General features: G+C 49.3%; 1 protein-coding gene across 4 annotated transcripts; it reads right to left on the bottom strand.

Moving 5' to 3' along the window:
• Positions 1-1602: 1602 nt before the first annotated feature.
• Positions 1603-21090, bottom strand: HPS1 (HPS1 biogenesis of lysosomal organelles complex 3 subunit 1). 4 transcript variants are annotated; one of them, XM_081863483.1, is made up of 19 exons: positions 20769-21090; positions 19442-19558; positions 18852-18989; positions 17940-18082; positions 16391-16499; positions 13962-14122; positions 13604-13718; positions 12090-12182; positions 11719-11788; positions 11248-11315; positions 9601-9768; positions 9344-9523; positions 9021-9088; positions 7066-7191; positions 6402-6472; positions 5580-5719; positions 5264-5377; positions 4822-4904; positions 1603-3457 (listed from the first exon to the last, which is right to left on the bottom strand). In XM_081863483.1, the coding sequence occupies exons 2-19, from the start codon at positions 19556-19558 to the stop codon at positions 3295-3297; spliced, it is 2127 nt and encodes a 708-aa protein (XP_081719609.1). In that variant the 5' UTR covers positions 20769-21090; the 3' UTR covers positions 1603-3294. The 4 variants fall into 4 exon arrangements, with proteins under 4 accessions (XP_081719609.1, XP_081719610.1, XP_081719611.1 ...); XM_081863484.1 differs by having other exon boundaries at positions 13616-13718; positions 20769-21088; XM_081863485.1 differs by lacking the exons at positions 11248-11315; positions 11719-11788 and having other exon boundaries at positions 20769-21089.
• Between the last annotated feature and the right edge of the window lie 5332 nt (positions 21091-26422).

The raw sequence follows: 26422 nt of genomic DNA on the forward strand, positions 1-26422 counted from the left end.
GCGAGCTGCCTATTTGTCTTGATCAAGAGTCAGCCTTAGAACTTGTCAACGTCAATGATCAGCTTGAAGCATGAGGTAGGCTAACCTGGCGCTCACCGAGGCGTTAAATCTGTGTCTGGGCTGCAAGAGGCGACTCAAAACGACCCTCGGTTAAAAAAAGATAGGCGTGAAATCCACCTACAAAGACACCAAGGCTTCCTTGGCTTGGCCACAGTGTTTTGTGTTGTTAGATTTCTTATTTCCAGGCAGGGAGCAGCAGTCAGTCAGACACAACAGTGAAATTCTATGCATGTTTACTCAGGGGTCATCGGTCAGGCTTACTTATTGGTGTCTTGGGCTAGGACCTGGGAGACAAATCCCTATTCAGCCATGAAGCTTGCTGGGATAAGTCACAATCTCTCAGCCTGACCTACCTCACAGGGTTGTTTTGAGGATAAAATGGAGGGGAGAATCCTGCATACCACTGTCCACCTTGTAGGAAAAGTGAGATATAAATGTAATACAAATAATATAAATATATTTTTTCTGATACATTAAGTTTAGAATTATTTTATTTATACCCCGCCTTCTAAATAAAAGCCCCCAGAGGAACTTAAGCATATGGAACTATATTGTGTATTGAATTGTTTACTGGTTTTGCAGGTTTCATCTATTGTGTTTGGGTATTATGCCGATGTGGATATAGATTGACATATTTTACTTTTAAAATGTTATGGTGCACTTTGAGCTCAAGTATGATATTGGAAAAGTGACACAAGACTTTAAACCAAATCAAGGAACTGTGCTCAGAGCACTGCAGAGTATTTTCCCCTTGCTGAATGCCAACGCAGGCAGGCAGCCGAGATGAGAAGGGTTTCCAGTCAAGCGTTTAAGGAAATAATTAACCTCTGATATCTATTGGTATAATTATATACTACACTAGGCTGATATATCCACTATCTTATACAATGTTTTTGGTACCAAACCATCCCTTTGCAAATAGGGGATCTCTCAGAGATTGAAGAATATTTCTGCTTAGCATTTTAATGAGAATGTGACCATGTGACTTGATTTTTAAACAGATTGGTTTCCATCTGAAGGAGGAAATGGCAATGTGGAAAGGCACAGCTTTATACTGTTTGTCACTTTTCAGCCTAGAAAACCAATATTTGATGAAATGGAAGCATACTTTTGATTATTTCACAAGTGGGACCTGCAGCAAAACATTGTGCCCGATTCACGGTTCCAAGTAGCCAGCCATGCCCCAAATCCATGGTACCCCATTCCACCCTCCCTCTTTCCCACTGTACACTTTTAACCCCCACCTTGTAACAAAATAGCAGCACTGTACGGTCACCAAGTATGCTCGGTCCTCATTTGGCTGTTGTTGGTCTCGCCTGCCCATTTTAACAGTTTTTGTTTCTGAAGACTTTTTAGTATTTCATTCAATGCTTGGAGTTTCTCAGAGCCTCTTGGCACATGGATGGTATCTTTTTTGCTAAACAAACACCCGCACTTGGATTAGGAGTCCACTATTAGTATATATAGAACCTTTAATAAAAGTCTGATGCTGAGGTCCTCTTTGCTCTATGCCCATCATCCTTGGAAGAACAGCAGCCAACCTTTTCCTGACAAATGCTTTATTCCGCTGAAAGCTATCCTCAGAAGAGGAGGAGGATATAAATAGTAGACAAAATGAATAAATAGTTGCACAGCAGGCAGAAATTCAGCAAGCACAGCCCTCCCTTCCTTTTATTGCCATCCCATTTGGAAAATCTGTCCATCGTGTAGCTGTTAAGAACACAGGGCTTGCTTAGAGGAAAAGGTGGCAACCTCAGCTGGGAGTTCAGCAGTATAAATACTGTATCAAACAAGAGCTTTATGGCAACTGATCAACAACCCCAGTCTAGTGAAGGGGAACCTGTGGCTACGACTGCCCACCATCTCTGACAGTTGGCAGAGTCTGATGGAGCCCAACAATGTCTGCAAGGCAGCATGGTTCCCCTTCCCTGACCTAGTCCAACCTCCTGTTTCTTTGTTTCCTAACAGCAGAGCTTGCTCTGAAGTTATTCATGAGTCTGAATCACTATTCAGAAAGCACTGCAATAAGGACACAGTCTTTCGTAAAGCTTTGTAATGTAGATTATATTGGGTATTTTCATACCCCACCCCATTATTCTCCTTTGCAACATTTTATAAGAAATCATAATTCCTCACAGACATAAAAGCTCTCCTTTTTGCCACTGAATTTGTATTGTATGTGGGACATGAATATCGCAAAAGAGAGAAAGAGTGACCTAGGGATAACATTTATTTTAAGACAGCTAATACAGTTCATTTATAAAACATTTAGCTTATTCCAGTTTCCTAAACATACAATTAAAAATGCTACCAGAGTTTGTAGCCAACTTGCATACCAATTGCAAGAGATATTTCTGTCCTACAACCCTGCACTGCAGAAAGTCAATGGGGTTTTTTTGGTACGCAAGATGCTTTCAGTTAAAGGTTTATTTGTGTTTATTTATCTCCCTCTTTCCAGGGGCTGCTTCCTTGAAAGGGACACTTTGCATTTATCTGTGCTGTGGGAAAGCATCCCACACCCTCCAAACCAAACTTCAATCTCAGAAGTACAAGTGCCAGGTTTAATTTGCTGATAACTCTCAATCTTTTATGTTAGATCACACATTTCTGAAGGCACTCAAGCCTACAGAATTGTTCAGCTGAAACCGGTCACTTTTAATATGGGGAGGGTTAAATGCAGTTGGCTCTCCTCACACTTTTCCTTCTCCACTATGGGAAGATGAGATTCCCCAATGGCAACAAAAACTAATTTCCAACAGTGGAGCAAGTTTGATGATGTACCAGGCACCAGGTTTGAGAACCCATTCTCAAAAACCCTTCCACAAGTGATGGTGTCAAGAAAAGCTTTGCTCCCGACTATTCATAGCTGCTTCAGGGGGAAATTGGTTGTGGGCATCTCATGCTACAGGTTGACCTTTCTGGCTTGCGAACCTCTCTCTCACAGATGGAGAAGACTGTATGGGGATGTGTGTGCAAGGAGATGGAGCTGCTCAAGTCAAACTTCACACACAGTGTCAGTGTGCCATGTGTCTCTAGCATTACCTTGAAAGCAATTTGGTCCCATTAGTCTCAGTGTCCTGAGGAAAGCCACTGTTCCTTTGAGACAAGGATATTGGGTTCTGCATGGCAGGCAGGCAGAACAGAACCCAAAAGAAGCAGAGACATTAGAGATCTGAGGTGCAGAGTCCAGAAAGTGGAGTCCCTAGCATGGCGCTGAGGCAGCAAATGAAACCCCTAGAGCAAGGGGATGCGGGTTGGCTCCCAAAGTCGCCGGGCCAAGTCACATGCCTGCTGGATCACAAACTCAGTTGGCACAACACCCAGGTGGATGGTGAGGAGTTCATAGCACTTCACCACTTCATTCGCATGGGTCCTGCTGCAGTAACGGAGCAGCTTCCTGCAGGGGAGAGAAGGTTGGAAAATGGGGAAGAGGCAGGGCTGCTGGGACAAGGAGGATTCCAAATAGCTTCCCTAGCCCAGCCAGAAGAGGGTGCACTGCTAAACTAGAGACAGGATGGGGGGGGGACGGGGACAGCTGAAGCCTATCCATGTAATCCAAGGCAAGCTGAAGGCTTGTGTTGCTCCTCCTAGGCTTATAGGGAGCTTCCAACTCCCCCCCCCCCAGCCAGCAGGACCAATGGTCAAGGGAGGATGGGATTTGTAGTGCCAACATCATCTGAAGAGTCACAGGTTTTCCACCCCCAGCTTAGGAAATCCCAAAACATGGGATGATGAGGATAAATAATATTACCACCCACCCTACCCCATCCCAGGGCAAGTAAGAACATTAAAAACAATTAAAAACAACTTACAGCCACAGAAATAAGGCGGTTCATAAAAATATACCGTATTTTTCGTCCCATAGGACGCTCCGTCCCATAGGACACACCTAGTTTTTTGGGGGGGAAATAAAGGAAAAAATTATTTCCTTTACTTCCCCCCCAAAACCAGGTCGGGGAAACCGAACCAGGTCGAGGAACAGCGGGATGGCGGCGCTGCGCCTCCTTGCTGTCCCCCGAGCTTGTGGGGCTCGCCGATGTCTGTCCGGCGGGCGGGGCGCTCTGCTTCAGGGCGCCTCTCATGTGGGTCGGCAGGCTGCTATCCGCAGCGTGGGGAGCCCTGCGGGGACTCCCGCAGGGCTCCAACATGCTGCGGATGTCTGTCCGGCGTGCAGGGCGCTCTGCTTCAGGGCGCCCCTCACGTGGGGCGGCAGGCTGCTATCCACAGCGTAGACAGCCCTGCAGGACCTCCCGCAGGGCTGCCTAGGCTGCGGATGTGTTCCCGAAGCGCCGGGCGCTTTGCTTTCAGGGCGCCCGGCGCTCCGGGAAACAAGCTGCTATCCGCAGCCTAGACAACCCTGCAGGAACTCCCGCAGGGCTGCCTAGGCTGCGGATGTGTTCCCGAAGCCTGGAGAGCGGGAGGGGTCGGTGCGCACCGACCCCTCTCGCTCTCCAAGCTTCAGCGAAAGCCTGCATTCGCCCCATAGGACGCCCCCAGATTTCCCCTTCATTTTTGGAGGGGAAAAAGTGCGCCCTATAGGGCGAAAAATGCGGTACTATACTATATGCAATAGAAATTCCCATGAGGTTGCAGGCAGCGCTCTGCATAACCGTATTGCAGGTGCCAGGATGAGGAAGAGGCTGGGTGATGGGCCAAGCTGTAAAAGGATTGCCCTTTTCCACCCTGGATCTTCTGGCTGAAGTCTCCCTCCAAGCCCTTCATGTATCCAATAGTATCTGGGGCACTGGAATCCTTGCTCACCTGTAATAGTCGCCGGCCAATGTCCCAATGGGGGCTGAATCATCTGAAAGCACCGGCACTTCCGTAACCTCCAGCCTGTAGCCCTGCAGGGCGTGGCAGCAGAAAGGAGAGGTCAGGGACAGGACAGGAGCTTAGGGACCATTGCAGGCATTCTTAGGCTATGCAGAGACAAATGTCTTCAGCCCATACTATCCACACCATAGCGGAGGACACTGTTTATGCACCATGTCAATATCCTATCCTTCCTCCTGAATGCATCATTTGTAGCCTCAAATCAGCTCTGAACAAGTTAGGATGGCTGACTGCAGCTGAATGATCATTTGGTGCTGGCATTCTTACATCCAGAGTAAGCGCTCAGCATCACCTCGACGTCTTAGAAAGTTGCAGGAGATCTCTGCATCCCAAGCCCACCCACCCTCTCCCTCAAAGCTCTGGCACCTACCATCTCGTTCTCAAACCAAAGAAAGTAGGTGCAATAGTAGTCTCCGTCCCGGACTGTCACTGTGGTATAGCCCTTCTGCAAGTAGCTTCTCGCTAGTGCCAGCAAGGACCACACCTGGGGAGGAAGAGACAGGGAAGACAAAGAGAAACCCAGCACCCCAAGACCTCCCTTTCTGAGCCCCAAATCACCACTTTAAAATTCTTGGTCTCTCCTCCAACTCCCATCACATGCTCACGTTACTGGGAGCTGCAGCGAAAACTTTGCAGGCCAGAAGGGAGCAGGAGCTGGGGCTCTTGCATAGGCTGGGGAGATTTACCTTCTGCTTGATGAAGGCAGGCAAAGGCCCCTTGCCTAGCTCTGAAGCAGAGTCCTCTGCAGCTCCAAGGGACGGAGCCACCATCTGCCCCGCGGTGCGGTCCACGTAGATGAAGTGCACCAGCCCTGGGAATTCCTCCAGATATGTGGATGGCAGCCAGTTAAGGGCCTGTGGCTGGGGAGAAGGCAGCTGCCCCTCTCGACTTGGGTGCCTGCCCCACTAGGATCCTCCCCACAAAAACCTCTCAAGGAACAGGGATGGGGTTCTTGACCCAAGTGAGCAATGGAAATCCTTCAATGTCTCACCCCCCCCTCCAGACCTTCACGTTTGTCCAAGGACAGTGTACTTTTCTGGTACAACCTGAGAACTTTCGCCAGCCTGTTCCCAACACCGGTGGAGCCCAGGAAAGAACTAACCTCAACATTCACCTGCTCCAGCTCTGTGCCCAAGACACAGAACCATAGAATTGGAAAGGACCGTGAGGGTCAACTAGTCCAACCCCCTGCAATGCGAGAATCTTTTGCCCTTGGTGTGGCTCCCACCTATGACCCTGAGATTAAGAGTCTCAGGCTCTACCAGCTGGGCTACAGGAAATGGCCCAGGTGGGGGTGGGAGCTGAGTTTCTTGTCCCAAAGGTTGCTATGCAAAGTGGGGCGGGGGCAGGGAGTACTCTTCCACAAGACCAAGGTATCTTCAGCCAGGGAGGGGGAGTACTTCACAATCACTTCTCTAGGAAGCTCTCCTCCTCCTGGTGTTGCTTGGGGATGCTCAAAAGTTCTCTGGGAGAAAAGAAGTGAATGGGACCAGAGAAAAGCATGGAAGGATATGACACTATGGTAACATTGCGCTTGCTCTTCACCAGCAGGAAATCTCTCCAGTCTTGCAGCTTGTCCCTGCCAACAAAAAGGAACCGGGAATAAGCTACAAGGGCCAAGAGCTCGGGGCACATGTTGCCTTCCTGCCGGCGCAGCAAGTGGTGCTTGGTTTCGGATCCGGAGTTTCCAACCCCACCTTGGGGGGAAAAGACAGCAAGCCTTTCAATTCCCCAATATTCCTTCCTTAGTTGGCCACTATCATAGGGAGAAGCAGGCACTAGAACCAAAAGAGGTGGGCATTCAGGTGGAGGGTCCAAGAAGCCTCTAAGCAGCCGCTATAAGGAGAGGAGCATGACTGGGGTGTACCAGCTTCTCCCGGACAGCACTGAATGGATATAAGAGTGGAAGAGAGCTGTGCTCAAGGGAACTTCAGGGTGACCTTCCAGCAACGTTCCTCAATGTAGGGTCTCCAAATGTTGTTGGACTACAACTCCCATCATCCATGGCTAAGCTGGCCAAGGATTATGGGAACTGTAGTCCAACAACAACTGACCAATACTGCCTTACGGGATATCCAGCATGAGGTGCAAACTCTCAAATGCGTACAAGTTCAGATATGCCACTGCCACCCTTTCCCATGTGGTTTTGCCATTGTGCTCCATCCCACTCACCGCGTCAGCTGCTGCACCTGGTCCAGCAAGTTCTGCGGCAGGCCCTGCGTCCCAGAGGATCCGAGAAAGAGCTGCCGATACACGGTGCACAGCTGCCTCCGGATGCGGCAGAAGGCCTGCAGAAGCCTACGGCAAAGAGACATCAGTGTGCCTCTGAAGCAGCGGGGGGACTTGTTTCAGATTGAGGGCCACATTCCCTTCCCAGGGGCCACATGGAGGAGCGGTGGTGGGGCCAGAGGCAAAAGAGACCAGAGCAACAAATGCAAAATTTACCTCTGTACAGAAATGCCAGTTTTCACACCCACCTCTGTCCTCCCCATCCAGGCAAGCCAGAAGCATTATCTGAATTTTGTGACCTATGAAGGGCTTTCAGGATCCCTCCCCAATGTCCCTTTTTATGTGTGTTCATGATTATTTGTGAACATTATGCTATTGGGGTGTGTGTGTGTGTGTGTGTGTGTGTGTGTGTGTCACATGGCTTCATTTACAATCAGCACAGATTCCACAGATTCCTGCTGAAATCCTGCAACATTTCATACCACAGATGTTCTGGAGTTTGGTTACCCCCCTTTTGTTGTGCTACAGCTGCTCTGGACAACAATAATGAGGAAGCATTAGGGAAGCATTGCAGAACAAACTCACCACTAGTGCACTAGGACTGCTGTCAAGAACATGTTGCAGGACACACACCCCCCCCCCACAGAACACCTGTCTAAAGGGAGTATCTGCAACAGTCATGCAGAGAAAATGGCTTCTTTTAAGCAGAAAGCAGTAGGAATGGCCCCAGAGTTCAAACTGTGTTTCATTTGTACGTGGTCTCCATCAACACATCATATTCGTTAACCTATAGAGGTTAACTTGGTATTGTTAACATTTTCCCCAAGCTGCAAGAACTGTTAAATCCATTCAGCTGGTAACTCCATTAGTGTCCCAAGCACAAATCAATAGGTGAAAAGGCCAGACTGGTCCTTTCGGCCATTTCTCCCCCACTCTATTCAATGGGAATCTTTTTCTCTTCCCCTGTCCCTCCAGTCCCTTTTCCAAATGCACGCCAAATCTTCCCCCTTCAGCTACCAGCCAGGCCTCCTTTGGCCCCTGCCGAAGTTTGAACTCGGCACACGGTAGCCTATTGCATGTCTGGAAGGAGGAGGAGGGTTTGAACCCAAGCCTTCTCCCTCATGTGCTCTTCACTATGTGCAGAGGAAGCTTTGCTTGATTGTGCACACACAGGGGAGCTTCAAACACGCATTCATAAGTGGTACAGTCCCAGGAGAGCTATACTACCTGCTAGTTCTGTAAATTGGTTCCCATTTTTACCTCGTATTTTTTGCTCTTCCAGATTTGTCTGCAACCGTGTCTCACAGCTGTTGAAAGAGAATTGCTGTGGCATGCATGCACGCATGCGCACCCCCTCACACAAATAAAAATCTGACAGCAAAGGAGTCTGTTCATTGCTCAGATCCAGCATGACCAGGAACGTTCTCCTTTCCTCACAGCATGTCCAGCCAGCTGCTTCCTTGTCCCAGGACCAGTGGTGTAGCATGGGGGGTGCAGGGGGGGCCGGCCGCAACATCTGGGGGTTAGGGTTAGGGGGCACAAATTCACGGGTTAGGGGGCGCAAATCCACGGGTTAGGGGGCGCAAATCCACGGGTTAGGGGGCGCAAATTACTTGCCTTGCCCCGGGTGCTGACAACCCATGCTACGCCACTGCCCAGGACTACAACAGTCACAGTCCAAAGAGCCCTTAAGCTTCATAGACCTCCATTATCCTTTTCATCACTACATTTGCATCCGTGAAGGGACCACGCATGGCTGCACCATTGCCACCTTTCCATTTTATCCTCAGATGAGGCCAAGGTATACTAACTGGCCCCCAGGATGCTACCCCCAAATTCCTATCCCAACCCTGTATTCTAATCTCCCTCACTTCAGCCCAGCCCGACCAGTAACTCACTCGCAGGAACTCCCAGTCTCGTTCCGAGAGAAAGCTCTGTTCTTGAATTCCAGCCAGGTATTCTGCAACTGAGAGAGAGAAAGAGAGAGAGAGAGAGATGTGCTCCTAGATGTGCTCCTAGGTGCAGCATCATTTCATCTCTTTGCAGGGTCTGCTCTTACCCAGCAGTTCTATTGCCCTTCCTACTCCTGTAAATGGGAACTCACCCATAGCTCAGGCCTGTTAATGCCTGCCCAGCTCTGCCCCACTAGACAATACATCACCCAGCCCACTCCAGTACCCTTGTGCCTGGGCAGTTCCTGTGTAAATTGGCCAAATCTCACCTGTGGCTCTTGCCCACCCAACCTCCTGACAAAGTTGTCCATCCGATGCCGGAGTTCCACGAGGACCGGCTGAGAGCGCAGGTGAGGCCTGATCTCCTGCCCGTCTTTCAGCTTCTTCTCCAGCACCAGAAATCCATCCAGCAGCTGGTAGATGGAATGTGCCACGTGGGAACTGGGGCTCTGTAAGGCAGAGGGGACATTCAGTGAGATCCAGGCAGGCTGGGCATCATAAACACCTCTCAGGAGAGCTGGCTCACCTTAGTGAGGAGCACCAGCGAGATTCCTGGCCAGAGAGGCAGGCAGTACATCATGTGGGGCATCATGGGACAGTAGCCTTCCTTCAAGTTGGCGTCCAGGAAAATTCTCCGCGGATCAGTAGCCTCTGGCGCTGGAGGTGCCAGAAACTGCAGAGAATCCTCAGCCATCTGGAGAAAAGATTAGCATGCCGTTGTCACAGAACTGGGATCTGTCTGACCGGACATAGAGCATTCTTGGGTAAAGTGTCTCAAGGACTCCTGTTTCTCCACAATTTTAGGAACTAAAGGGCTGCTCCTTTAACAGGAAAGTGAAGCAATAGCTCCATCTACTGCCAGTTCTAGGAAACAAGCAGAGCGACTCAATTCCACAGGCGAAGGAAGTGGGGAGGGAAACTGAGCTCAGAGGAAAGGAGGCCTCCAGAGTCAAGTTAGTCCACCCCCCACCTCACCCCCCCCATCATCCTTTAAGCCAAGGCGGGACAGTGCCCCACCTAGTTTAAAGCAGGGGCGAGGAAGCCTGTGGCCTTCCAGATGTCCTTGGACTTCCACTCCCCATCAGCCCCAGTCAGCACAGCCATTTGTCTGTATCCCAACACCTGGAGGGTCACAGGCTTACGGTCCTGGGCTCAAAGAACATGCAGCCTCAGAGCCCAATTCCATTCCTCCTTGCCCCCACCCACCACCAGGATCCCTTCAGCTGGAAGGGGAAAGTCCCCTTCACTGCTGATGGGATCCTGGCTGAGGTAGGGAGTGGGATTAGGGATTAGAGGCATGAAAAACAGGACATGCCTAGCTCCCAATCCCAGCTGGCTAACTGCTCCCATCCGCATGCTGCTGGTAATTGTGGGGCAGTACGAATGCATAGACCTGCTCCCCTGCCAGTTTTTCCCATTTGCATTTTTTGGGGGCGGGAAAGAGGGCAACTGAGGGGATCTTGTTCCAACCCTTTCCCTGCAAGGCCAGGAGATCTCTAAAGGCTCTCTTGCCCATTCTTCTCCCCTCATTTAAGCCCCAAGGTCATCCATGCACAGACACCCTGATCTGCCAGCATAGGGAATGTTAACTTTACTACAATGTGTTTCAGTTAGCTTTATATGCAATTTCAATGACACTACAAAGGTTGCATTTGTGGTATGTTAATGGTTCAGGTGGTGGGGAAGGTTGTCCCAGATTTCACAGTACTGGGAAGTAAAGTATAGAAACATTTATGCGTATAGAAAGCAAGCAACACCTCTATCAAGCAAACTGGGAAATGTGATCACATAAGGGATCCCTAATGCCTGCTGCCCTAAAATCCTTGTGGAATGGATCCTCTTTGTCCAGCTTTCATTATCAGAGTTTCTTTCTTGCCGTTTCTCATCACATGTGGTGCTTTGCACAATTCTGAGAAAGCTGCTTCCGTTCATTTCCCCATTTGTGGGGGACATAACCACAAGCTGCAAGGCTGATGCTCACAAAAAGCTATGAGGGTGGTGAAAAAAACTGATCATGTTCCATATGATCTGGCTACAAGAGAAGTACAGGTGGCCAAAAACAAAACAAAAAAACAGACAGACCCAGAAGAGAATGCAAAGTGGAAATGGAGAGAGCAGAAAGGGAGGCCCAGCAGAAAAATCCAGAGCTGCGATCCCAAGCCCAAGCACATACCTGGATGTCAGCAGAATTCGTCTCCCCCTCACCCTGAAAGTCCACACCATCAGCCCAGGCCGTGCTTCCTTCAGGCAACAGAGAGAAGAGACACCAGATACCCCCAGCACCACAGGTGGGAACATTTAAGGTGGCTGCCAACAGCAACTAACAAAAGACTCAGAGCATCATTTTGATCCAGGTACCTCCTAGCTGGGGCAGCACCTACGCTTAACCCCATCCCTTGGCAGGCGCTATAGGAAATTGCTTTTAGAGCCACACTTGCACACGTTCTGAGTGCCAGTCAAGCAGCGGGGCAATGCCCCTTTCCAAAACAGGGAGGGGGAAATCAAATTTCCACGCATTCACCACTCAGTCAAGCCAGCTGACGTGCAATTCACCCTTTGTTTCTTTGCATTCTGACAGCTCACCCCACATCTACAGGAGACCACAGTCGCTTCTCAGACTCCTCCGCACTGACCCCAAACTCACCTGTGCTCTGTTGGCTAGGGGAAGCCTTGGGGGTGTAGAACTCCTCGGGCATAGAGAGATCATCTGCTACCTGAGGGAGGGCGTAAGGGAGGGTGTGGGAGGGAACAGACTCAGCACGAGCCCAGGCTGGCTCCCTCCCCATATGCCAAAATAGGTTCCACCATGGGATCCCAGTAGGACAGTGATGGGGGTTTCACCATTCCTAGCAAATAATGAATCACATATCATTTGCTCCAGCAACATCCTAGTCTCCCCTGCTTCCCTCAGGTTTTAAAGCTAAGCCTACAACCCAAATCCTGATCAACCACAAATTCCAAGGACCCAGGGTTGGGCCTTTGGGATGGGAGGCCCAAAGCCCAGCTGATACTCACCTGTTCTTGGGAAGATGCTTGGGAACAAGGGCTGTTCATTGGGATGTTTTCACTGCTATTGAGCCTCTGGAGACTTGACTCGTCCTCTGAGAACTAAAAGAGACAGGGCTCAGCCATCTTTGGACAGCTGCCAGGACTCACCCACCAATGTAGGCCATGCTCCTTCCTGCCCATTTATTAATAAAAATCTTGCCTTTGATAGTGTCTCTGTCCTCACAAGGCAGCTTACAGACTCATTCCTTATACTATGAAATAGCACGTTTCTAATAAAGCAGCACAAAATGTTATCATGAAAAATACTAACATTAAAACAAAATGGCAGCAAACAATTTGCAAACACTGAGCTCCATGAAATTTTCCAGATCTGAATTGTTTCTTTAAAGAAGTGTTTGAGGACCTCCTACAAATGAACAAGGAACCTGTGCCGATCCATTGCTTTAATTTCCCACAGTGCTCTGGACTCAGTGTCAGCCCAGGCAGGACATTATGGGAAATTAAAGTGGTGGTTAAGAGGCCTATTGAGGCATATAAGAAACTGAACCAAATTCATTCAGTGGGAATTTGGACCTGGGTCTCTGTGGTCTCTAATGATTAATCCACAATGGTTCTCTGTGACATTTAGCTATTCAGGCATCTAGACAGACTTCACACAGCGCAACAGCTCTTAATCAATGTTGCTTTCTTTGATATGATTTATTTATTTTAAAGTTATTGTGACTTTTATATTGGAACAGATTAATTAATATTTGATGTTTTATTATGCTTTTGTGTTGGAAGCCGCCCAGAGTAGCTGGGGCAACCCAGACAGATGGGAAGGGTATAAATACAAATATTATTATTATCATTATTATTATTTATTAATCCAGGGTACCCATCCCAGCTCCTGTTTAGATTTTATTAATTTTTATTTAAATATTTTAAGCTTGCCACTTAGGTCATAGCCCTCCCAAGGTGGCTTACGCACCAAATAATAATAATAATAATAATAATAATAATAATAATAATTTTTTATTTATATCCCGCCCTCCCCAGCCGAAGCCGGGCTCAGGGCGGCTAACAACAATAAAATAATACAACATTCTAAAATCATTTAATTCTAAATTAATTCAAATCAAATTGATGGCAACCATTGGGAGTCAGGTGGAGTTCTGTGAAGATTGCCAAATATAATGTACATTTTTTTAAAAAACCATCCAAATGCGAAATCTAGTTACAGTAGCCTGATAAAGCATAGGTCAATACACCCCTCAAAATGCATAAAACACAATTTAAACCTTTTACCAAAGCCTGTAGCCAGATCCTAAAAAGTCTGCATGAAGGCCTATATTGCAGAGGCAAGTGCAATTCACTTGGAAGACAGCTCTGGGACAGTAAAATACCCCCAAGCTCCCAGAATCTCACTTACGCCCAACTCCACACAGCTCAGTCTAGCTCAAGGTCATTGTCTGAGAAGATCCCAAAGAGGAATCTCCACAAACAGAGAGCCCCTTGTATGAATGTGTCTCCTTCCCCACCTGGGCAGGTACCTGGGCGGCTGGCAGCTCCTCAGAAGCGCTGCTGGGATACAGATCTTGCACAATCAGGAGGAGCGTGAGCAAGTCAGCAGGCCGCAGAGAGCTGGCATTCCGGCTAGGAGGCAGGTAAAAGAGAAGAGGTGAAGACACGGCCATCTGTTAGGGGAGCCACATATCGGAAGGGGGGGAGGTATCCTTCTAGAGACAACCAGAGGCCCAGGGTGGTCTGGCTGGCACTGAAGCTGAGGTGCGGGGTGCCAAAGGAGGCAACGGGCACAGTGGAAGATGCTGGGCGGGCATGAGCAAGACGTGCCTCAGGGGAGGATGAGGAGACTGCGGAGAGGAACTGGGGGTTTACCTGGAGTAAAAAGCAAGGAGCTTGGTGTGCACGAGCAGGAAGGCATGCACGACTTCGTGTCCAGCACGCTCTGGGCTGCCATTGATGTGCTGCACAACCTGGCGCTCCAGGAATTCAATGCACTGCTCACACAGCTGAGGGTGGATCAGTCGCTCCACGGCCTAAAGAGGGTGGCGCAGAGGAACAGGTTTGCAGCACAAGGTCTTCCCTCCCAGCCCTGGGATGTATGGTCCCTTACGCAGAGCCCAGGCAGCAATTATCGTGAGGCACACAACATGAAAAGCCCACTTCCCCAGCTCCATCAGTCCACGCAGATTACGGACATGCATTACCTGCTACCCACTTCAGGGGTAGGGAACCCAGGCCTGGGTGGCCCTTCATCTGGCCTCCAGGACTCTTCCAAAAACACACCCCTCCTCATCCTGCGCTTCTTAGGGAGGAAGGGTGGGATATAGCAGTGTTTCCCAACCGGTGTTCCGCGGCACACTAGTGTGCCGCGGGACGTCGGCTGGTGTGCCGTGGGAGGGAGGCGGGCGAGTCGGGCGGCGAGAGGCGGGGCGGCGGCGGCGAGCACACGCGGGGCGGGGAGCGAGCTCCCTCCCACATCCCATCGCCCCGTGCTCCGCGCTGGTGTCCGCAAGCCTTGCGCACCCGGGGGATCTCCCCCCGGGAGCGCAAGGCTTGCGGGCAGCAGCCTGCAGCGCGGAGCACGGGGCGCCCTCCGGAGGACGCCCCGTGCTCCGCGCTGGTGTCCGCAAGCCTTGCGCACCCGGGGGATCTCCCCCCGGGAGCGCAAGGCTTGCGGGCAGCAGCCTGCAGCGCGGAGCACGGGGCGCCCTCCGGAGGACGCCCCGTGCTCCACGCAGGTGTCCGCAAGCCTTGCGCACCCGGGGGATCTCCCCCCGGGACCGCAAGGCTTGCGGGCAGCAGCCTGCAGTGCGGAGCACGGGGCGCCCTCCAGAGGACGCCCCGTGCTCCGCGCTGGTGTCGGCCAGCCTTGCGCACCCGGGGGATCTCTCCCCCCGCACCCGGGGGATCTCTCCCCGGGAGCGCAAGGCTTGCGGGCGTCAGCTGACAGCGCGGAGCACGGGGCGCCCTTCGGAGGACGCCCCGTGCTCCACGCAGGTGTCCGCAAGCCTTGCGCACCCGGGGGATCTCCCCCCGGGAGCGCAAGGCTTGCGGGCGTCAGCTGGCAGCACGGAGCACGGGGCGCCCTTCGGAGGCCACCCCGTGCTCCGCGCTGGTGTTGGCAAGTCTTGCGCACCGGGGGATCTCCCCCCGGGAGCGCAAGGCTTGCGGGCAGCAGCCTGCAGCGCGGAGCACGGGGCGCCCTCCAGAGGACGCCCCGTGCTCCGCGCTGGTGTTGGCCAGCCTTGCGCACCCGGGGGATCTCCCCCCGGGAGCGCAAGGCTTGCGGGCGGCAGCTGGCAGCGCGGAGCACGGGGCACCCTTCGGAGGACGCCCCGTGCTCCGCGCTGGTGTTGGCCAGCCTTGCGCACCCGGGGGATCTCCCCCCAGGAGCGCAAGGCTTGCGGGCGGCAGCTGGCAGCGCGGAGCACGGGGCGCCCTTCGGAGGACGCCCCGTGCTCCGCGCTCGTGTTGGCAAGCCTTGCGCACCCGGGGGGCGCATGGGGCGCCCTGAAACAGAGGGTTCCCCATGCTGCGGACTGTAGCCTGCCGCCGGACGCGCGGGGCGCCCTGAAGCAGAGCGCCCCTCGCGCCAGGCAGACATGGGCCAGCCCCACAAGCTCGGGGGACAGCGGGGAGGCGCAGCACCGCCATCCCACTGTTCCCCGACCTGGTTTTTTTGGGGGGAAATAAAGGAAAAAATTTTTTCCTTTATTTCCCCCCTCAAAAAAGTAGGTGCGTCCTATGGGACGGAGCGTCCTATGGGACGAAAAATATGGTACTTACTATTTCATAATAAAGTAATTATAAAATACTTTCTTTGTGTTTATTTGATTCCTATTAAAGAGAGTTACTTTATATATAGTCAATATAGGCACAGAGTTAATTTTTTAAACATTTTCTAATGGTGGTGTGCCTCGAGATTTTTTTCATGAAACAAGTGTGCCTTTGCCCAAAAAAGGTTGGGAAACACTGGGATATAGATCAAAAATTCAATTTAATACTGATAATGCATCTTGCTTCCCTGGATGCAGAGGTGTTGAGGGTATATGTTGTAGCCTCTGGTTTTTGCATGCCTGGAATGTAGCCTAGTAGACAATGGTAAGAGACACAGCCATTGCTCGATGTTCTTTTGCTTCTGGCTCAACGTGTGTGTGTTGGAAAAGATGCCTCATCCCTGTTCTAGGGAGCAACACACACGTTTCCTGGCTTGCTCCATCCATCCTAGGCTACCCAGGAGAACAACTGCATCCCTGGCTTCGTTCCAACCACCACTTTTCGACTGCCCCAGCCCACTTTACCTCCACAGCAAAGCTTTGGTCATCCTGGCGGAGTTGGTGATGGGTCTGAAGGAGGCTCTGGAACAGTCCCCAAATGTGAGCCCGCTGCTCAGAATCTCCTGGGCGCAGCCTACAAAGCAAGAACCCACAAAATCAGTGGAGGCCAACGGTTTACCTCCAGGGCAGAGACAGAAATCCTCAAACTTACAGATTGTGTTAAAATTATTTAATGTTACATAAAATGGTGCATAATTGTCCTATTGTATTCAAGTTACTGTGAAGAATGAACACACAGCTGAAGGTTTGTATTTTTCCACTGCAAAAATGGGGTGAGTTCAGTTTTATGTTTTTGGGGGACAAAGTTTCAAAGTGTTTACTTATGAAGTAGCCCACACCACGCACGAGTAGTTTTTCAAGCACACACAGATCTCCCTGAACATTAATCAAAAGAGAGAGGATTCCTTTTTTTGGCAAAGATTGAGCCTTATACAGTGGTGCCCCGCAAGACGAACGCCTCGCAAGACGGAAAACCCGCTAGACGAAAGGGTTTTCCGTTTTGGAGGCGCTTCGCAAAACAAATTTCCTATGGGCTTGCTTCGCAAGACGAAAATGTCTTGCGAGTTCCTGCGGGTCCCCCCCCCCTTTTCTAAGCCGCTAAGCCGCTTATCAGCTGATCCGCTAAACCGATAAGCCACTAAAAGCCGCTAATAGCGCTAAGCCGCTAAGCCGTCAATGGGCTTGCTTCGCAAGACGAAAAAACCGCTAGACGAAGAGAATCGCGGAACGGATTCTTTTTGTCTTGCGAGGCACCACTGTACTGCGACCAGTGTATGTAATACTAGAAATGTATAACTGAGACAATGTATCTTTTATTGCTTTTGTAAAGTTTAAAGAAGGTTTCTGCAAATAAGGCTTTAAAACTTATGCGGAAAATTTATTTCTACATAGTCAAATCAAAGATAACTTCTTCGGGCTACATTCATAATCTTCAGATTGCACCCAGGGCAAAGTCAGCTACCTGCCTGTGGAGCAGAGAGGCCATACAATTCATCTCTCCTTGGTCTTATCTCACCTGTGTAACCATCCCCAGACATAGGCATTGTTGCACTCAAACCCCCAAACAGATCCTACTTTGCTGTTACTTTTCTGCAAATTATAGGGAAGGCAGGCTGTGCTGCCTCAGGCTCTTTTCATGTGCATATAAACCACAATTTGCACTATGGTGACATCCCATGCAGCTACTGCTCAGTGTTCCAAGAATACTGCTCTCACATGGGCAAGGTTGTCGCGTTAAGGCTTCCCTTTCCTTCATGCACCAGGAGGTTATGTGCCCAGGAAGTATGACAGTTCCATACAAACTAGTCTGCCAGCTGTGTGGAACAGCACCAAGGAGAAGCTGCTTTCCTGTGGCTCAGCACACTGGGACTTTAGTGTTACAGGGGCCTGAGAAGACCACATGGAAAGCAGGTCCCATATGCTGTGAACAAAACATCCCATCCAGGGATGGAGGAAAACAAGCTCATCACAATAAAGGAAGCAAGGAAATCCCCGCTTTGGCACGGTAACTCACTCTCTGCGGAAGAGGTGGCTGTCGAGCGTGACCAGTCCAAAGTGAGCTTCAGCCAGTCTCCTGAGCACATACAGCTTACGGCGCAAGTCATCCTCACTCTCGGAGCCATCGCCATTCATAGCAATGTACAGGCACTCACCAAACTGTAGAAGCAGCAAGAGGATTGCTATCTCAGTCATTACAAGGAAGATGAACACAGATGTAAAATGATCATGGAAATATCTGAAGTCCCCTTTGGTGTTTATTTAAATAAAAACGGATCTGCGCAATGTCATATTGTTCGGGTGCGATGCCTGATTATTGTCTTCCAAAACAACTACTCTATTCCGAGCTGAAAAATGGAAAGCGCAATGCTGGTTGTCAACAAAAGAGGTTTAACGACCCAAGACAAATCTTTAAAAAATGTAGTATAAACAGCACAACTGGGAAACACTGGCCTGCGAGCACTCCAAATGGAGAACAGCTTTTACCAAAGGTGTCATGGACTTTGAAGACACTCAAACTCAGGAAAAAAAGGGAGAAATTCACTAAGAGGAAGGCACGTTTGGCAAACTCTCACCGTATCAGCTCCCATCCAGAAACCTATGTCCCCACTGTGGAAGGATGTGTGGATCCAGAACTGGCCTCCAGTCACTTACGGACTCACTGTTAAAGACAGTGTTCATGGAAGACAATCTTACTCAGCTATGAGTGATCGCCAAAGAAGACGACCTCCCTGTGACTGCAGGAACAAAGAAAAGGTGCTTGGATGACACCCACCCACCCCAATTTAAATAATATGGGAGGCCTCATGTAGCTGCATTGGCTAGCCTCCACCCTCCACTGCTAATGAATGTCTCAAGGTGACTTAGTCTGTCCACTAAATTCCCATCAACGTCTATACATTTCTGAGCACGTGGCCCATTCGGTTACCATATGTAACACATAGAGGTGTTCGTCATTTTCAGAGGAGAAGCAAGTGTATGTGTCCCCTAGTTTCTCTAGCAGTGTTGTGCAGGAGATGATCATGGGGGCAAACAATGTGTTGATGCTGTCTTCCAGAGCGGGGGCCTGTGGAAAGAAAAAGAGGGGAAAGCAGCTGTCACTGTGCCCTGCCAAGTCCCGCCACATCCCATGCGCATATGCATGGACACCCATGGACAGGCCATAACCCAGTTGCCTCCCAGCTACATATCTATATATCATATCCATTAGGTATCTAAGAACTTGGGTTTTCTGGGCAGTGTACTGTTGAAAACAATTAAAACATAGCATTCATTTTTAAAATAAAAAAAGCAAATACGAAAGCAAAACCAGAACAGGAAAAAATAACCTGATCCTGTTCAGACAAGCCCCAAAGCTTTTATAAGCATACACACTTCCACCTCCAGTACACTTTCCCCCATCACTCCAGGAACTTTGCAGAACATCTTTCTTAAGCGCTGAACGCAATGCCAGCAATGTCATTTTGGCCCTGCATCCATTTACTATGGTCTGTTTCCCTCCATCCCTTTAAATCTCACCTCACCACCACCTTGATCATGGCCCCCAAAGCGCTGGTGCAGAATCGCCATGAATTCTGGGTCAGCCCAGTAGAACAGGACCTCTGCCACCTCACTAGTAATCAGCACACACTTCATCTGCAAATAAATATATGTATTAATGCATCACCTAGGCCCTTGGTACAAGGCCCCTCCTTAGCTTCCTGGTCCAAATGTCAACCCAAGCTGGTATTCAACTAAATAGTTGCACTGGCACAAAGATTAACACTAGCACAATGGGATTCCCCACCCTGTCCCCAGACCTGCTCTAGAGGACTAGAAGTAACACCAGAACAAATTTAGAGTTAACAGAGGGAGGAGAGTCCATTTTGCTCAGCTCAGTCCTATGATGCATTTTCAGTATGCATGTGAATCCGTCCTGCAAAATTCTGACAGTCTGGAGGTGTCCTTTTTGGAGAGTGGGGGAAGGAGGCAGATGAGGAACACAACATAGGCTTGCAAGCTCCTTTGTAAAAGCTGAGGGTTATCACTGCACAGGAGACACTGGAACCATTCCCCACACCAGAGAAATACATGTCCTGGTTTCTTTGCCTTTGACAAACACTCCTTGTCTCCCCCTGACAATAGATGAGCTTGGAGGCTTAATTTCCAATAGCTGCATCTCCCCTACTGCTCACAAACCCACAGGCATCCTTGTGCTATTGGGCAATTGGAACAACTGTGTTTGTATTTAATTGTCTGCAAGTATGAAATGGTAAAATTTTCTTCCCTATTTTGTATTGCATAAATTAAAGATAAATATAAAAGGGACAAGATGACCATCCAAAAGCACTGAACCAACTTTTTTTGGCATCCATTTGTCTCCAGAGACAATGGAGGAGTGTGCCTTTGGGGGCAGAGTCAAACCATTGGAGAGTTACAGCGCCTGTTGTGGCTGTAAAATCCCATACAGTAGAGACATGTTTTGTTGCAGATGGGGTGGACTGCAAGCTGAGTAAAATGCAGCGTGTAAAACAAGGGCTGCTCTTACTTTGGACGGAACTTTAGTAGCGGGGCAGCGTAAAAGAAAGGAAGCTCTCTTAAGTAACCGTCGTGGGCTACCCGGGCCTGATCCAAGGCTCCCTTCCCAAGGGCCAGGTGCAACGAAACGAAACCATTTTCCGCCCAAACTTGGGGTAGAAAGAGGAAATTCAGGCAGGTCCACTGTTCGCTGCAGGAAATGGAAGCGGGAGCAAGCGAGGGGGAGGAAGCCCCGTTGGCTGCGAAGTGCCAAGATCCCACGGAGATCGCCCTCCCCGCCCCCACGGAAGGCGAGGGGGCGCCTCCGGGCCCGCGCCGACAGTCCTACCTTCCCCGCTCCAGAGACCCCCTTGCAGGCAAGTCGCCGGCGAGCAAGGCGGTTCCCCGGAATCAGACGCAGCCGGCGGGAACCGCGCAGGCTGCTGGGCGATCCTGTCCCGAAGGGGCTCCACGAAAGCAGCCCCGAGGAAAAGCGCGCGTGACTCCGTCCCGGGGAAACATGTCAGCAGCCGCGGCGACTCCGCCCGGGGCGGGGCGGGGCCAGGAGCTCCTCCTCCTCTTCCTCCTCCTCCTCCGGGACTGAGTCGAGGCGCCTGGCGCGGCTGCCTTGGAACTTGCTGTCGCCTCACCTGGCGCAGGGGGCGGAGAGGCGCAAACTCAGCCGGAACTAAACTTCTGCGAAGATCTTGGGCGGCGGCTGCGCCCGCTCAGCCAACCACGTCCTTTGAAATGGGGGCGGGGCGGGGGCGGGGCGAAGGCAGGATTGCCCTGCAGCGATTGGGCGCAGAGGGAGAGGGAGGCAGGTTGTGCACCTGGGCGCGCTCCGCCCCTGGAACCGTGCTCTAGCTTCGCTGATTTCTTTTGGGGAGCATCTCCCTAGGTTCGTGCAGTGCCAGGCTATTTTGCACCCCAGGCAAGGCCCTAGCTAATCACACCGCCCTCCAAAATTTGCTAAGTTCAAATTTTCAAAAAACAGGTGTCTTGTAGGAATGGTAAGTTTCTTCAAAATATAAAATAAAAGTAAAAAATTATCAAAAATTTATAAGATATAACAAAAACTGAGGTCTGCGCCCCAGACGGCTGCCTAGTTGGCCTAACGATAGCACTGGTGCTGTGGCTTCACTGGTGGCAAGCAGCTACAAGGCGCTACTTCCCGTTGCGGATCCTGCGCTGTATACCCTTCTCAGCGCTGCTTAGGGCTCTCAGGAAACTCCTCAGCCTGCCCCCCCCACCAAATAGGGAACCTGTGACTTTCCAGATGTTGTTGGACTAAAACTCCCATCATCCCTGACCACTGGGCATGCTGGCTGCGACTGATGGAAGAGGGGCTCCAGCAAGATGTGGAGGACAACAGCACACCCCACCCCCATTACTGCCTTACACTCTCTGGGTGACCTCATCAAGAAGCAGTGTGGCCTGGTGGCTAGAGGTTCAGGCTAGGACCAAATTCAAACACCCACAGAACTCACTAGGTGATCTTGAGGTAAGGAGATGCTGCTTCATGCAAGTGTTGACCCACACTTTCCTTATCGCGAGAAGTCAGATCTTTTGGGAAGTGGCTTTGTTGTGCAAGGGCTCCAAATCAATGTTAATTGGGCAGCCTTGATTTGCTGGCATGTGGTTGAATCCCACCTGGAAATAGCAATGGTCTGGAAGCAACCTCAGTGTAACCTGCCTCACAGGGTTGTTATGAGGACAAAATAGGAGAACCAGGCCCACCATCTTGAGTTCCTCAGAGGAAAGGAGGAGGTATAAATGTAAAAATAGCACATCAAATTTTATGGGATTTCAGTACCATCTATACAATAATGATATCCAGCTTCACCTCAGAACGTTGTGTCTCCATCCAGTCCTATATCTACAGCTGCTTGTCTGATAGTTTGATGTTTTATTGCTGTCTCAGTCTCAGCATAGTCAAGGCTAGACTTCTTATCTTCCCCCCCACAAGCCTTCCTCTCCTAGTACATACTCCATCTCCACTGACACCACCATCCATCCTCTTGATCAGGGACAGACTGCCTTGCCTTTATCTTTGATTCCTCTGTCTCCCTTCCAGGCAAGTCATGTTGGTGGTGGAATCCTATGGAATCTCCTCCCAAGAGGGGTAATACAGCTGACTCCCATTACTTCTGATTTTAAAGAGAACTTCAAAGTAGTTTGTGTTTTCTCTCACTTTTAACTGAAATGCTTTATTATATGTACCATTGCCAGATTTTATCAAAGTTTTCTAGGCTTGGTTGTGTTTTAAACTGTGTTTCATGGTAGCTGGCTTATTTTCAACTATCCGTTTTATTGTAATTGGTAATAATATCAGCCCTCTCCTGCTTCCTTAAATGGCTTCTTTTTCTCCCTTGGTGCCTGTCATGTCTGGCACCTCTCCTTCTCTGACTGCCATATGGTGGACTTCTTTCAGGTCTTCCATAAAGTCGTATCTCAAAATGTATATTTATTGTGAAGACTTCGGCATAACAGCAAAGTTCTCTTCCACCAATGAAACGAAGCAAAAATATACACATTGCAATAACAGTGAATGCATATTGTTATGAGTTTGGGGTGTTAAGATGTGTGCCAGACCCCTCTGATCCCTGGATCCAGCAAGTGTTAGAATTTAATCAAGGCTTCTGATTGGTGGAATAGCCAAGCTAGCTTCCTGGTGAAGTGATAGCCTGGGTGATAAACCATTAAGGGGCTCGGTGTGAGATGGCAAATGAGTCTCAACAGAAAAAAGCCAGAGTTTGGAGCAGAGGTAGGATTAATGTGACCTAGAAGTAAAGCAGCAAGCTGGAGAGAGGGTCAGAGAGCAATGTTTGACATCTGTTTGAATCCAGGGCTGTGACTATGGGAGAAACAATACACTTTGGGGTATTAATGCTGTTAACCCCTCTATCACAGGCTGAGGTTGTATATATGCATTAATAAACCACATATCCTAAAGACACTATAGTCTCTGCTGTGCCTCATTCCAAAAGGAAACACTAACCCTGGGTAGGCGCCTGAAAGCCCTGGAATCTCACACTGCTCAGAGATTGGGGTGGCCTACAACAATATGGTTCCCATTTACTCTCTGCACCATCAGATATAAGCAATCAGACAGAAATAGCTGGGTACTTATTACAAGACTGGGAGGTGGGTGGCGCTGTGGTCTAAACCACTGAGCCTAGGGCTTGCCGATCCGAAGGTCGGAGGTTCGAATCCCCGTGACGGGGTGAGCTCCCATTGCTCGGTCCCAGCTTCTGTCCACCTAGCAGTTCGAAAGCATGTCAAAGTGCAAGTAGGAAGGTAAACAGTGTTTCTGTGCGCTGGTAGCAGTTTAGTCATGCTGGCCACATGACCCAGAAAAACTGTCTGCAGAAAAACGTCAGCTCCCTTGGCCAGTAAAGCGAGATGAGCGCTGCAACCCCAGAGTCGTTCGCGACTGGACTTAACTCTCAGGGGTCCTTTACCTTTTTACCATTACAAGACTATTACAATTCTGAGAAGAGTAGCCATCTCTTTTAGAAGCATTAGCCCAAACACAAGCTATCTTTTACCAGCTATATTTGAAACAGCTTGGTTGTCATCATTAGTTCTATTTTATTTTTATATGTTTCATTACGGCGGATAGTTAACTACAAATCAAAATTTGAAACTAATGTGATAGAAACTTAAATCTAGGCAACTAATCGGCTGGGGTGGAGTTAAGCCAGCACTTAAAATGGCACTCTTACCACCAAGTTTTAATTGAGTTGCTTTGTACTAATTATGATTTTTTAAAATTGTTTATCACATTGGTTGTATTATATTGACATCCCCTCTCTCAGGTTATTGTTTTACACTGTGATGGCTTATGACATTTGTTGTATTTATTTCCCTTTGTTTTATGCTAGATTGTGATGACCTCCTATTGTTTTAAATATAATTTGAATCAATCGATTGGAATATTTTCATTTGACAAAAGTTGAGCGCAAGTGGAAAGAATGTGTTTTGCAAGGGGAGCGATCGAAGGTGGCCTGAGATGGGCACTCTGTGTCTTTGGGGAAACAAATTAGAGATTTCCCTTGGGTTCCAACTGTGGACTATTCAAGGGCATTGCTATGACATCCAATACTTGTCTAAACAAAGACATAAAGGCTATTTTTTCCTGGCATTGCTCTCTTGCTTATTCAGTTCTATATTGAGATAAACCAAGTGATTCCCATAAGGGTCCACACACTGTGCTAAGATACGGGTCTTGCACAAGCAACAGCAGAATTGCAGAAGGGGGCTGATAATGGATTTTCCAAAAGGGCTGTTCCGACTAGTAATAAATTTCTCAGTTGCTGTTTTTACAATAATTGAACACAAAGTGTTGTATGGCTATCAAGTGGGCACAGAGCTGCAGGGAGGCAGTAACCCTGTTTATGGTTTCAAAGGGCTCTGGATCAAGGGCAGACATTGCTGCCATTTCTCAAATTCTGCAGTAGAAGCCAAGCAAGTAAAGACCTGAGGAAGAGTCCATTTTGAGGGTTGGAGCAAGTCACGACAGAGAGCTGCATGAGCCTCTCTAAATAAAGGGCTGAGATGGGTGGATACCAAGGTAATGTGCCCAAAGGCTGCTTACTGGACACCATGATGTGAATCACAGGAAAAATCCTACAGCTTGCTCAGATTACTATGCCTGCATTCTAGGAATCAAATACAGTTGTACCTTGGAAGTTAAATGGAATCCATTCCAGAAGTCCATTCAACTTCCAAAATGTTTGGAAACCCAACTGCGGCTTCTGATTGGCTGCAGGAACGTTTGGCTTCCAAAAATAGTTCGCACACTGGAACAGTCACTTCCAGGTATGCGGCGTTTGGGAGCCAAAACGTTCAAGAACTAAGCTGTTCGAAAACCACAGTACGACTGTACAAGCCAGAACAGGGGACTGTTTCATTTTGCAGTGCAAGGGTTCCATTTCTACCCCATCCCACTTGATTTAAATCAGTTGGGTACCTTCAGCTCAATGAACAAGTGTTGCGGGGTTGTTTAACTGGACATGGAGTGTCTCTAGGCATGAGCATTTCCCTAATTCTTATTGTACAGACAGAGATTGGCATGCTTGCTCATGAGAGGACAAGCTGAAGCTCATTCTTAGTGACTCACAGCATAAAATGGAACAGAATATAATGTGAAGACTGACACCTGTGAGCAAATGTGGACATTCTGCCCAAATCTCAAAATGCTGCCTTCTTGGGTTGCCAAGATATGACCTTGTGGTTCTTTCCAACTTTACAATTCTATGATCTAGGAGGCAGAGCCTCCACCTTTAAATACTCTGAGTTGCTATGCTAAACACAGTTGCTAATGTCATCTGAAGTGGCAAGACTACCTATGCTGTCTGTACACACAAGTGGGCACATTTTCAAACTAGTGTGCAACAATGTTCTCTGTTTCCCTTTCCTCAAGTAGTGCTTCTGCAGAAGTTTTTTTTTTTAAGAAAAAACAAATCATAGTCATATGAGGGAGGGGGTGCTGCAAACTGTGTTGTTATACAGAGAATATATATTGATATACCAAGGCAGCTAAGTTATTGTACTACTTCCTATTTTGCCTAATTCATCCACAGACAAGTTAAACATGGTGAGGGGGAGCGGCACAGCCCTGCAATGTCAGTAGGTCTACCTCACTAGGATGTGATCAGATAAAGCGCTCTCTGTATCCACATATGTGCAGCAATCACTTGAGAAGTGCGTTCTTGGCACCAAATGGATTATAACCATTCCATCAGAACTCGCTTTAGATGGACAAATCGTGTGACTCTGGGGCAGCATGAGGATGCTGCTGTGTGTACAGCACTCCCAAAACGGTGCCTGCATCCAACACTGAATGCACATTATCATACAGTGTGTTCATTCCCTGCAACTCCTACCAGTCAGCATGGCTGGCTGGCTGGGGCTGATGGGAGTTGTAGTCCAGAACAACTGAAGGGCACCAGGGTGGCAAAGGTTCTGTGAGTGTAACAGGTTTGATCTCTAGGCTGG

The sequence above is a fragment of the Podarcis erhardii genome, assembly GCF_964252035.2.
Source record: "Podarcis erhardii genome assembly, chromosome: 5".
NCBI classification, from domain to species: Eukaryota; Metazoa; Chordata; class Lepidosauria; order Squamata; family Lacertidae; genus Podarcis; species Podarcis erhardii.